Consider the following 12,930-nt stretch of genomic DNA (forward strand, 5'->3'; position numbering starts at 1 on the left):
TTTAGTTCTAATGCCTTCCTTCTATTGATTATTTCCAAGGCATCCTTTATGTAGCTCATTGGGACAGTTGTTTATATATCGTCTTCCCCTTTAGAGTGTCAGCTGCTTGTGAGCAAGGACTGTCTTTTGACTGACTGCAGGAAATGTTAGGCAACTGATCTGCTGACCTTGATGCATTCTCAAGGGCTGAAGAAAAGCTTTTTTGATTTCCCTGCAACACCAAAGGGAGATCATGAGAAAATCTGCAGCTTATAATTATAGGATGGATGCTGAGAGCTGGATGGATGGATGGATGGATAAGCTTTCAGAGCCCTGGCAATGATTCTGCATGCAGCACTCTCAGAGACCCAGTGTTTGCATCTTTATAGAAACCCAGAGCTCTTAGGGAACCCATGGCTGTATATTTATTCATGTTATTTCTGAGAGTAGACAATTGTCTGCAAAGACCAGGCATACATCTCCCTGTAGAGTTTAAATCATAATGTAGAGAAAAAATCCCTGTGTGACTTGTTCCCACAGGGGCAAGGAAGGGGTTAAGAATTAGAAAATCATGTGGTTCCTGCCTATTTTACTATTGGCTTCTTCAATATTGATTTGTCGAAATAGAATAAACATAGTACCATTCCCCCCAGGCCTAAGAGAACCATCGATTAAAAATACAACCGTAGTAATACCACATGCTGCTAAGAACCATAGTTTCATAGATTTAGAGCAGGAAGGGACCTTCAAGGTCATTCTAGTCTAAGCCCCTGGTAACAGATATGGAACTGAGACCTAGAAAGTTGAAATGACAAGGTCACACAGGGAGCAAGTAAGAATTGATGAGAGGAAGAAATAATAAATAGAAAACTGGCCTCCAGAGAAATGGAGGTTCAAGCCCTGCTTCTGGTACACTCTGGCTGTGTGACCCTAGGCAAGTCACTTAACCTCTAAAGAGAGTTTCCTCTTCTAGGATGAAATTAAAAAGTCTAATTAAAAAAAAAAGAATTGATAGAAGAGTTAGTTTTAGCCAGTTGTCCTCTGGTGGCTCTGAAACTCCAAATAAGAGAGGAAGAAGAAAGAATACCTGAGTTCAAATCCTTCCTTAGATACCAGCTGTGTGACTCTGGGCAAGTCACTTAATGGCTTTCAGCCTCAGTTTCCTTGCCTGAAAAATGGGTATAATAATAGTACCTACCTCACAGGGTTATCATGAGGATTAAATGGAAAGACACATACAGTGCTTCAAAAAATTGAAAATACTACAGTAATGTTAGGTAATGTCAAAGCTGGAATAGACCTCAGGAAGTATCTCATCTAACCAGAGAAGTAGTTGTTTTGCCCAAGGTCACACAAGTCATTTTTTGGAAGACCTGGAGCCAGAACCTAGGTCTTCTGATGGAGGCTGGTGGGTTTTTGGTTTTTGTTTTTTGTTTTTTAACTCTTTCCTGATCAGGACAAGCAAGAGGAAGTCCTACAGCGGTTCACTTCAGAGATTCACATTTGAGGATGACCCTAAACTCTGGGTCTCCCTGTTGCCTCTAGAATCAAACAAAAACTCCTCCATTTAGCTTTTATTTTATTTTATTTTATTTTTTTGGCTAGGCAGTGGGGTTAAGTGACTTGCCCAGGGTCACATAGCTAGTACTTGTTATGCGTCTGAGGTCACATTCGAACTCAGGTCCTCCTGAATCCAGGGCCAGTGTTCTATCCATTGTGCCACCTAGCTGTCCCCTCCTTTTAGCTTTTAAAGCACTTTACAGCCTGGCCCCAATCAGTCTTTCTGGTTTCATTGGATGTTATTTTCCCTTCCTACTCTGAGATCTGGTCATACTGGCCTTCTCTCTGTCCCACACATCAGGCATTCAATCTCTCATATCTGGGCCTTTACACTGGCCATCCTCCATGCCTGGATTCCACTCCTCCTCACTTCCCTTCCCATTCATAATGTCTTTTTCTTCCTTCAGGACCAGCTCAAGCACTATCTATACAAAGACTTTCCTGATTCCCCCCGCAACTTTGTACCCTTCCTGTCAAACCACCTTGCATTTATTCGGTTTATATTTATTCTGCATGCATCCTCGTTGTTTCTCCTGTTAGAATTGAAGTTCTTTATAAGCAAGAAGTGTTTCACTCTTTGTATTTCCATCCTTAGTGCCTACCACATAGTAGGAGCTCAATAAACCCTTGTTGACTGATGAGTTCTCTCAGCTGACACTCTGTACATGAAACCTTTTTTATTTCAGTTGCCTACTCAGCCGTAGCCACTATAGAGGGTGACATCGCTCTCTCGCCTTTTGAATCACCAGGCAGGCATTTTAATTCTATTAAGCCCTCATAAATACAACATCATTCCCCTAGGGCTAAGACGGTCATCAATTAAAAAGTGCCACTGTCGTGATAACCACACAGTACTGAGCCATGGGTCAGATTTAGCCATGAAAGGACCTTGGAGGTCATCTAGTCCAAGCCCCTCATTTTATAGACCACAAACCGAAGCCTAGAAGGATGAAGTGACGAGGTCCCAGAGAGCAAGGTGCAGAGCCAATATGTGGACCCGGGACCTCCGACTCTGAATCCAACGTTCTTGCCCACTGTAACCTGGTAATATATACTGAGCAAGCCAGAAACCTGAGCAGCACTGGCTCTTTGGACTGATTTCCCATGCTCCCTTTCCCCCTGAGGGCTCAGAACAAACAGAAGCTTCAATTTGGGAACTGACCCAAAGCACCAGGGTCCAAAGGCATGGAGTCTGAGCCCAGGAGAATCAGGAGGTCTAGGTCGGGTCTTGCACGTTCAGAGGCTGTGGAAATGCAAGGCAAAAGGTAAGTACGGGGTGATCTCCAAGTCAGAAAGATCAAAGCAGGAGAGTGCCCAAAGACAAAAATAGATGACATTTCATGGGTTCTTAAAAGGATCATTGGACTACTCGGTTATTTTGACTGGTTTTGGACCGCACATTTTGATTTCATGGTACATAGAACTCCTGGTGAGAAAATACTCTCCACCAGTGAAGTTCAGCACCTGCTCTGCAATGTAAGAACCTAGAGTGGTTGGGGGGAGAGTCATGTCATGAACTTATTCTATAAATATTTTGATGTAACTGTATATAATTGGTTTCCTATGTAATACTCTGTATCTTATACATTTAAAAACACTATTCTGAGGAATCCATAAGCTTTACCAGATGCCAAAAGAATCCATGATGGAAGGAAAGGGAGAAAACAAGCATATATTAAGCACCTACTGTGTGCCTGCCCCTGGGCTAATTGCTTTACAATTTTTTTTCTATTTTTTTTTTTGGCTAGGCAATGGGGTTAAGTGACTTGCCCAGGGTCACACAGCTAGTAAGTGTTGTGTGTCTGAGGCCAGATTTGAACTTAGGTCCTCCTGAATCCAGGGCTGGTTCTCTATCCACTGCACCACCTAGCTGCCCCTACAAATATTAATCTCATTTGATCCTCATAACAACCTTGGGAGGTAGGTGCTATTATTATGCCCATTTAACAGTTGAGGAAACTAAAGCGAACAGAGATTTAAGTGACTTGCTCAGGGTCACACACCTAGGAAGGGTCTATGGCTGGATTTGAACTCAGGTCATCTACTTTATCACCTAGCTGCCTCACTACACCACCTAGCTAACACACACAAAAAATTAAGAACTTCTGTCTTAGAGGATTTCCTGAAGCACTTGATAGGGAGGGAAGGAAGGAAGGAAGGAAGGAAGGAAGGAAGGAAAAGGTAAGCATTTATTGAGTGCTTATTATATGACAGGTGCCCTGCTAAATGCATTACAATATTATGTCATTGACCCTCACGAGAACTCTGCAAGGTAGGTGCTACTATTTTCCTCATTTTATAGCTGAGGAAACTGAGGCAGAAGATAAGTGACTTGCCCAGGGTCTTGTAGCTAGTAAGCATCTGAAGCCAGATTTGAAATTGGGTCTTGACTTCAGGCCCAGGGCTCAGGGTCACACAGCTAGTATGTGTCAGGAAAGGTAATATTTAAACTGGTCATCTTGACACAAAGCCAGCCATTTATCCATGACACCACAATTTTCACTAGACTGTCTAAAACAGCTTTAGGTTTGATGTTTGAAGTAGTCAGGGAAAACAGTGCATACCATATATCATTTTCTCCTCCAGGGACATTTTAGAATTCAAATTAGTTAAGTTTATTCTCCAAGAAATTGATGGCTTTGTTTCAGTCAGTGAGCTTCATTGATTGTTTGCAGGTAGGGGGAGGAGGGGCATTCTATAGTTCTGCTTCCTTGATGGTTAGGATACCCTTTTGGTACTGTTATCATTCCACATTTCTTCTAGTTCTTACATACATACAGCCCTTGATTTGGTTGTTAACTCCATCCTGACCCCAGCCAATCTGACCCTAGGCAAAATGCGTCATTCCTCTGGGGTTCTCGTTTCTAAAGCTGGTGTGTCCTAATGCTACTGCCAAGCTATCACAGACCAAGAAAGGCTTAGCCCCAGCTTAGGGGAGAGCGTGCTTCCTGTCTGTGACTGGACAACATGGAGTCAGCAGGGAGCTACCATGGGAAGTAAGCAACATGCCCTCCACCTTACCCTGTCTAGGTTCCCTCCCTTCTCATGGTTCTATCCCTCTCCTCTGGCTTCACCGACCACTGGAACTCTATCCACTTAGAACACACTACCTACACACCACCTGACCTGGATACACACAGGAGAACCATAGGATCCGTAGCAAGGACAATGGGTGCTGGCCCTGGGATATGTAAGGGTTCTCCATCTACCACCACCACCATCTCAATTTCCCTCAGGTACCTGAATTCTTAGTGCTAGCTCTAATGCCACCATTTGGTTCCCTCCCTCATAGAGAAGTTCCAAATAATTTCAATCAATAAATAAGCATTTATTAAGCACTTTCTTCATGCCACATACTGCTAAGTACTAGGGATTCAAGGACAAAAATAAAATAGTCTCTGTTCTTGAAGAGGGCCTTTTAATGGATAATGATCAGTAAAGCACTGTGGAGTTCTCTCAAAACAAGATGTCATCCTTAGCAGGGCATATCAGTGTATTCACCTCAACATCCAAGTGACTGTTCATGAATGATAGCAGTTGAAGAAATAAAGCAGAGGTTTTATCCTTAGACTCAGTCCTCAGAAGCCCATCACTTTAAAAGAGATAGTGGGATTATTTCAGGTCCTTCTGAAAAGTCATTAAAAGATATCCCATGTCATCTCCCTTACTTCAGGCACTAAGGGAAACTGAAATATAGAGCAGTGGTGAATTGGGGAAGAGGGCTTTATTTCAGTCAGTCAGGAAGCATTTATTAAGCACCTACTATGTGCCAAGCATTGTGTTGAGCACTAGAGAGCCAAGGAAAGGCTCTACGATAATATTCAAACAACTACATACAAACAGGTTATATACAGGACAAAATGGAAATAATCCAGAGGGAAGTCACTAGAATTAACAAGGATCAGGAAAGGCTTTCTGTAGAAGGTGGAATTTTAGCTGATACTTGGAGGAGGCCAGAGAAGCCAGAAGTATTCCAGGCATGGGGGACAGCCAGTGAAGATGCTCACAGCTGGGGGACAGCATTTCTTGTTCAAGGAACAGCAAGAATCCAGTGTTATTTGTGTGTTTCATTTGATTTGATTCCTAAGATGACCAGAAGGGCTCACTTTGCAGGTGGAATCAAAGGATTTTAAAACCTGGAAGGAAGCTTTAAAATAATTTCATCCAACCCCCTCATTTTACAGATAAAGATACTGAGGCTCAGGTATTTGAGCTCATTTGCCCAAGGTCATAAATCTAGCAAGATGTAGAGCCAAAACCAGATTTCAGGTCTCAAGTCTCACTCTTGTGTTCTTTGTGCTCCATTCACTTTGTCTCCCCTCCTTCTAAAATAGGCAGAAAACAGAAGCTGAGATCCAGTGACTGTCTGTAGCCCCATGATTGCCATGAGTGGTTTTTCTGCAGTTCTGCCTACCCAGTGGTCAGAGTCCTGGTTTAGAAACGTTCTCCCTTGCATTGGTCCTCCTGCCACCACATATTGCTGGCTCCCTGACCTGCCGCTTTCCTTTTGTGTATGTCTTGCCTAGGCTGACCGGGTTTGGGATCCACCACTGCTTTGCTAGGAGCATGATGGGCCACGAGTTACCACTGCTCACGAACTTCTATGCCGACTACTATACCACGGCGGGCATAGCCTTAGCTTCCTGCCTGGCCATGTGTCTGGTGGTCAGGTTCCTGGGCCGAAGGGGAGGGCTGCTCCTGTTCATGATCCTCACAGCCTTGGCCTCCCTTTTGCAGCTTGGCCTCCTCAACCGTAAGTGGGGGACACAGGGCTGGGGAAGGAGTCTGGGGATTGGAGGCTGGGCTGAAGCTCAGGGGCCCACCATCCCATCTTCGCACCTTCCACAAGCAGAATCGGCTTAACTCCTATCTACACATGCCCTTAAAGAGCTGGGGTGGAGGGGGCAGGTGTAGCAGACAGTCAGCAATACCCCCAAGAAGAGGAGCCCCATAAAATAAATAGCAGCTCACATTTAGAGGGCTCTTTGCATACATTTTGCCCAGGACTGTGGCGGGGCCTCTGGAAGAGAAAAGTGCTCAGAGCACAGAGGCTGTTACTCCAAATTCAGCAGCTTGAGAAAAAATGCTTTGTTGGGTTGGGGAAGAAAAAAAAAAGCTTTAATTAAGAACATTTATGGTAAGTGATTTTATTGGGCTCTTTTTTCTACTCTCTGGATTAACAAAGAGGAAAAAGTTACCGAAGCTTTCCTAAGGCCTTTCTGGCTGCACTGTTATTAAGTGAGATGGGAGAGTCTCCAAGTCCTCATGGGGCCAGCTTATAATAAGTAAGCACATTGCTGCCTTATGAGGAAGAACAGATCATACGTTCTGGTAGACGAAATTAGTTGGGCAGGGGGGAAAGAGGTCAGAACATTTCCATTTTTTCAGTCAACTCTTTATGCAGAAGGTCTGACTTGTTTTCTAACAAACGCTTCCTAATTCTGCTTTTTGTCGGGTCTGTGGAATTTCTCAGAAAATTAGAAAGAATTGCACACAGAGGTGGGGAAGGCATCTAGTCTTGTTATTATAAAAACAGGCTCCGAGAGGACAAAGGCCCCACTCTCATTCACGTATAGAAATATCATGTTTGGTTGGCCGCTCGTTTAGCGCATCCAGAGAAAGGGATGGATGAGTGAATGGAGCTGCTGACCTGTCTTTGTACCTAAAGAACCAGATACCCTGGGACAAGGGCTCAGTTCACTAGGGGATGGTTGTTGCTGTTGTATTTTCCCTGTGGACACAAGAAAAACCAAAAGGAACTGTTGCAATCTTAACTGTATAGCTGTAGGGTATAGAACCTCAGAATGTCAGACCTGGGAAGGACCCCAGAGACCCTCTAGTACCACTCCCCTCATTTTACAGATGAGAAAACTGAGGCCCAGGGAGATGGCTCAGCTTGTCCAAGGTCATGCCTTGATCTAATGACAAAACTGAGGTGAACACTCCATTCAACAGAATACAGAGTCCTTTCCACAACATCATACTGAAGATAAGAAAAAGGAAACCCACAAGTGGTCTGAGTTTTACTCTCATCCTCAAGATCTACATGAAAAAACAAACACAAAGGACTGCAATCTCTGTCTGACGGCCGTCCCTGGACTTTCTTGCGTAGAGGAGATTTGGTGCCCCTGGAAAGTTTTACAAATAGCATTTCAGACATCAGGAGTGTTTTGTTTAACTTAGCTTACTCAGACATTCCCTATTGGGCTAAGAGATAGAGTGGTTTTTTTTGTTTATTTGTTTTTTAAAGCTATCCCTCAGAAACAAAAAGGAATAAGGAATTAATTCTCTGTGATGAAGTAGCTTGTCTCCTTCTCTTTTCCCAAATGGGCCATCACCTGGGTCAGGGAATGAAGGAACTATTCTAAGTTCATTGGGAGATTTGGGAGTGGGTTCTACCAAGAAAGGCAGTGAGCCAGAGACCTTGGGGGGATGGGAGATTGCCTTGGAGGGTGTCACAGACTTTCCATTCTGGACTCTGGTTTAGACTGTCCCAGAAGCTTTGTCAAATGACATGAAGTAATGAGCTCACAAAAAATGCTGTCTGGCTGGTTCAGTCCTCAAAGTATTTGATGCTTCTCCTGAACACAGGCCAGGAACAGTTTTTGAATAATTTTGTATGCTGTAAAGCTCACTTCTTGGTTTGAGGCTAAGACCTTCTGGGATTGTTCTGGAGGGCTCATTTTTCTCTCCAAACTCCTAAAGCCATGGGTTGGAAACCATTGGATTTTTTTTTCTTTTTTCCTGTCCTTACTTCCCCAACAAAGAAATCTTTGTATAGTTCAAGTACTGATTCTCAGTGCCTCATAAGTCGTTATCGCTGGGCATTCATTCTCAGCATCTCATTATGATTCTGGCCTCTGGCTCAGATCTGGGCTGGCAAGACACTTATGCTATGTGTCACACAAACTCTGAAGAGAGCTTCTTCCAACACAGCAGTGACTCGGATAAGAAATGAAGTGCATCTGTAAATAAATTGCATGGAAATAGGCAATGACCCCATCACTAATATGCTTACTTTCTTTTCTTCTTTTTCTTGTTTGACTTCATCTTTCACTACGGTACATTTATTTTCTTGGATCCAGTGATTGGAAAATACAGCCAGCATCCAGGCTCGGGTAAGTTTTACCTCCTTGTGCCATGCCCCTACATCATCTCATCTTTCTGCTATGTACAACTGGGCACTTTTCTCGAGACTCATAAAATTCATTGATTTTTTATACACTTGATTTCCCCCCCTCACCTACCCAAGTATTGCAGATGAAGGTTGCCACAGGTTGGGAAATACTCTTTGCATTCTTCTATACCTTCCTGCTATCCTTCCTTTCACCAGAAATGGCTAATTTTTGCCCAGCTTAGCATGTGTCCCTTCACCTCTTCCCTTGGCAATGATTGTCAACCCCAGCCTTTGGAATGAGCGTGAGTGCCGTTTGTCTTATGGGCAGAGAGACCTGGGAAGTGCTAACACCATGGAAGGCATTGGAGGCCTTGCCAGCTACGTTGCCTAAGGAAATTGTCATCAGCCTGCCCCAGCATGTTGGGATCAGTGATGCAGTACAACTGCACTGAATCCCCCTGCTGCTAATTAGATATCCCTGACCCTACCCATTTGAACTGGATGCCTCTGGGAGTTCTTTACTATTTTCATATAAGTTGCAAATTCTGAGTCTCACCTTCTAGCAATACTGAGAGTTTCTTAGCTCATGAACCCCAGAAGCATGGAGGTGTGTCTGGCTGGATTGGACATTTGTTATGAGATTGTCTTCTGGTTAAAACACTCAAGCTCATCTGCCATCAACTTCCAAGATGCTTAGCATATTTCAGCATGTCTCTCCCAAAACTACATCCTTCTGGGTCACATTTGGAGAAACAGAATTTCTGTATCATAGTGGGAGAACTTGAATTTTCATGTTCTTTAATTGCAAGGATTGAGATGCTCTTGTGTTAGACTATCCAAGCCAGGGACCAAAAAGAAAAAGATGACTGGGGCTCAGAATCCATCCTCTCTGGATGAAAAGAAAATCGAGTGCAAAAATTTTAAGGAAGGCCACTGCCCCATCATAAGATCACAATAACACCTCAACCACTACTACAATTATGTTTTTTATACGGGGTGCTGGGAGAGGCTCTTATCATTTGCAGCAGCCCTGTGAGTATTCACTTTTTTTGACCCACAAAGGAAGCTTAGTTACGTATCCTGAAGGGGTGATGAAACCTACCTCTCAGAGGCATCTGATCTCATAATTCCCTGAAGTTTTTATTGGGTTTTGTAGGAAACTAGCATATGTTTTTTAATAGAGTGGGAAAGGTCATAATTTAGAAGGATCTTTCTCTACTCTACTACCACCCCTGCCTTTTCTCCTTATCTTTTCTCCCCTCCCCCACTTCCCACTCCCCCCATGCCCCACCTTGGTTCCCCATCTTCACTGCTCTCTCTTCCCTCCCTGCCTCTTCTCACTTTCTCTAATCTTTAGGAATGAGTGAAAAAGTCAGAGAGAAATTCTCCACCACGTTTTCCATTGTGGGTATGTTCGCCTCACATGCAGTGGGAAGCCTCAGTGTTTTCTTCTGTGCAGAGATCACCCCAACGGTAATAAGGTAAGCCATCAAAAAACTCCATCTGAGATACCACCCTACCTCCCCTCTACCCCAGTGCCCTCTCCCCCCTCCAGGTAATGGTTTGCGCCTGGATTCAGTTCTTCCTGGGTTTATTGCCTGCTAGTAGCAGACCTGTCTCTGGGACTTAGAGCCGCCCTCACCTGTTTGCTGCAGCTTATTCCTGAGTCATCACTGGTCCTCCCTCAGTCGCTATGACTGTAGCCTGAGTTCATTTCCCTGGGCATGGCATACTGTAATGGCCTCATCTGCTTCATTATTTGCTTGTCTGAGATTGAGACTTTGACCCTGAAAACAAGAACAGAGACAAGTCTGGCACCTGAGAGAGAGTGTGGTAACTGGAGGAGGACAGGGTGTTGTGTCATTTAGGACAAGGGAGATGGAGAAGGCTTTGCTTGGGAAAGGAAGAGAATTAATTGGGTCATTTAGTAACAACCTTCTAATGAAACCAGATAGCCCTAAAGAGAGCTCTGAAATCAGAGGACCTAGGTTCAGATCCTGCTTCTTATGCTTACTACCTGTATGACCCTGAACATTCAGTTCAATTCAGTAAACATTTATTAAGTGCTTGGTGTGTGCCAGGCACTGTATTAATGTTGCTTAACCTTCTTGGGCCTCAGTTTCTATATCTGTCAAATGAAAAGGTTGGCCTAGATGGCCTCTCAGATCCATTCCCACTCAAGAACTATGAATGACCCTATGATTCCCCCAACTGTTCCAAAAGGCCTCAATAGCAGCATTCTGGCTCCCTATCTAGAACTGTTAATTTGTGTTTGGCTATTAATTTGTTTGTTTAGGAATGGGATGAGGATAAGTAGTGGGAAGAGAATCAGCCTCAGAACCAGGAAGAAATACCTGGGTTTAAGTTTCATCTCTGCACATACTGATTGTGTTACCCTCAATGACCTTGACCAGTGGTCACCAAATGGTTTTGGTCTTACACTACCTGTCAATTAAAAACAAAATTTTATGGGCATGCTGTGGGGGCAAACAGGCAGATTTCCCCAGTAGTTCCTGCCCAGCTGCTGTTGTCCTGGGCAGGGGTTAGGTTATAACTACCCTGAGAAGTTGATGCTTGAATCAAAATGAGGAAAAGCTGGGAACTTTCAAAGAGGTAAGAGGGGATAGAATGGGGGAGCATTGACCTGTAATGGGTAAAAGGTTGGCATGATTACATTAAAAACAAGCCCCACAATTAGCTAACTGGGGAGGATGGGAAGCAACCGTTCTTTCCCCCTCTTAATTGTGTGATCACACATTCTTTGCTGACCTAGGAAATTCTCCAAGACTAATACATTGCAAGAAGAGCAATACTCTAAATTAGCAGAAAGGGTTTCTTCATCTGGGAGTTCCCCATACCAGTGAAATCACAGGTCCAGGCCAGATCCCTGATTTGTTTTCCTTTACTAATATTGTATCTTTCACGTTGATTATTTAATTGTTTCCAGTGGCAAGATTGAGGAGTGGATATAGGTAAGCCCAACAAATATTTGGAGTTAGTGAATTATTTCATCACAGGGTGATAAAAGATTACACCTTGAATACCTAACAGAGCAAAATCACAACTGCAAAGGATGTAATAATGGCCTATGTAATTACTGTTTGTGACTTATGCAAGCACTTCTCTTGATTCATAATGATAGTTTAATAAAACAAGTTCACAGACCCCCGAGGTAAGAACCCCTCATATAGGAAATAAGGGAGACGGTTCTGGTACCAACTCAGGCCCTGACTTGATGTGTGACAGTATGGACATGTCCTTTCCTCTCTCTAGGACTTTTCTCACCCATAAAATGAAGGCCCTGAACTAACATGATCTCTAAGTTCTGTCCTAGCTCTGACTAAAATTAGGTAGTGGAGTAGGTAGAGCAGTAGGCCTAGAGTCAGGAAGACTTGAGTTCAAATCCAGCCTCAGACACTGTGTTTCATTGGTCAAGTCATGTCACCTCTATTTGCCTCAGCTTCTTCATCTGAAAAGTGGGAATAACAAGAACATACTTCTCAGGGTTTTTGTCAAAGATCTAATGAGATAAAGTTTATAAAGCACTTAGCATAGTGCCTGGCACATAAGTAAGCACTACATAAATAATGTTGTTACTATTATTATTATTATTTTGAATGTATCTATGATACTGATCTTCATGTAACAATTCCATAAAAATAATATATGCCTTGAAGTTCACAAAGCACTTTCCTCCTGATAGCCCTCTTATTATTATCCCCATTTTACAGATAAGGAAGTTGAGGCTAGGAGAGGTTAAATAACTTTCCCAAAGTCACATAGCTAACTCTAGTGATAGAGCCAGGACAAGATCTCATGACTCTCAGTATAGGGTTCTCTCTACTATTCCATACTGACTCTCCTTTCTCAGGCAGGGAATGGTTGCCTAGGTATATAAGCTTTTGGATCTGGCATCATTAAAACCTAGATTTCTTGATTTCAGGTATTACACTTTTCTACATCACGCTGATATTTTGGGCATAAATTATGAACTGAAGTTATCATTAAGCTCTGGCTAAAATGCCCAGTTTGCCTGATTTTCCCGCACCGAAATACAAACAGACCACAACAGTCCAAGGCAGGCTGTGTATAGAACAATTAATTCATCCTCTGGGGTTAAGTGATCTTTTTTTTAAGTTTGTGACTTTTTCCTGCAAGTTTTCAGATAATCATGCTGACAACAGCCTTTTTTAGATGATCTCATTTTGGAATTTTTACAATACATTCCAAGCCTGAAGGCTATTTGGTATCTGTTGGGGTTTTTTTAAGTATTT

At 43.1% G+C, this 12,930-nt stretch overlaps 1 protein-coding gene across 1 annotated transcript in view; it reads left to right on the forward strand.

Moving 5' to 3' along the window:
* Positions 1 to 12,930, forward strand: part of SLC22A23 (solute carrier family 22 member 23) — a 267,653-nt gene that overhangs the window by 237,868 nt on the left and 16,855 nt on the right. The window contains 3 exon segments of the mRNA XM_020976653.2: positions 6,066 to 6,292; positions 8,625 to 8,657; positions 10,014 to 10,137. Coding sequence (XP_020832312.1) covers positions 6,066 to 6,292; positions 8,625 to 8,657; positions 10,014 to 10,137 — 384 coding nt within the window.

This window comes from Phascolarctos cinereus, unplaced genomic scaffold, assembly GCF_003287225.1.
Source record: "Phascolarctos cinereus isolate Bilbo 61053 unplaced genomic scaffold, phaCin_HiC Scaffold_4;HRSCAF=312, whole genome shotgun sequence".
NCBI classification, from domain to species: domain Eukaryota; kingdom Metazoa; phylum Chordata; class Mammalia; order Diprotodontia; family Phascolarctidae; genus Phascolarctos; species Phascolarctos cinereus.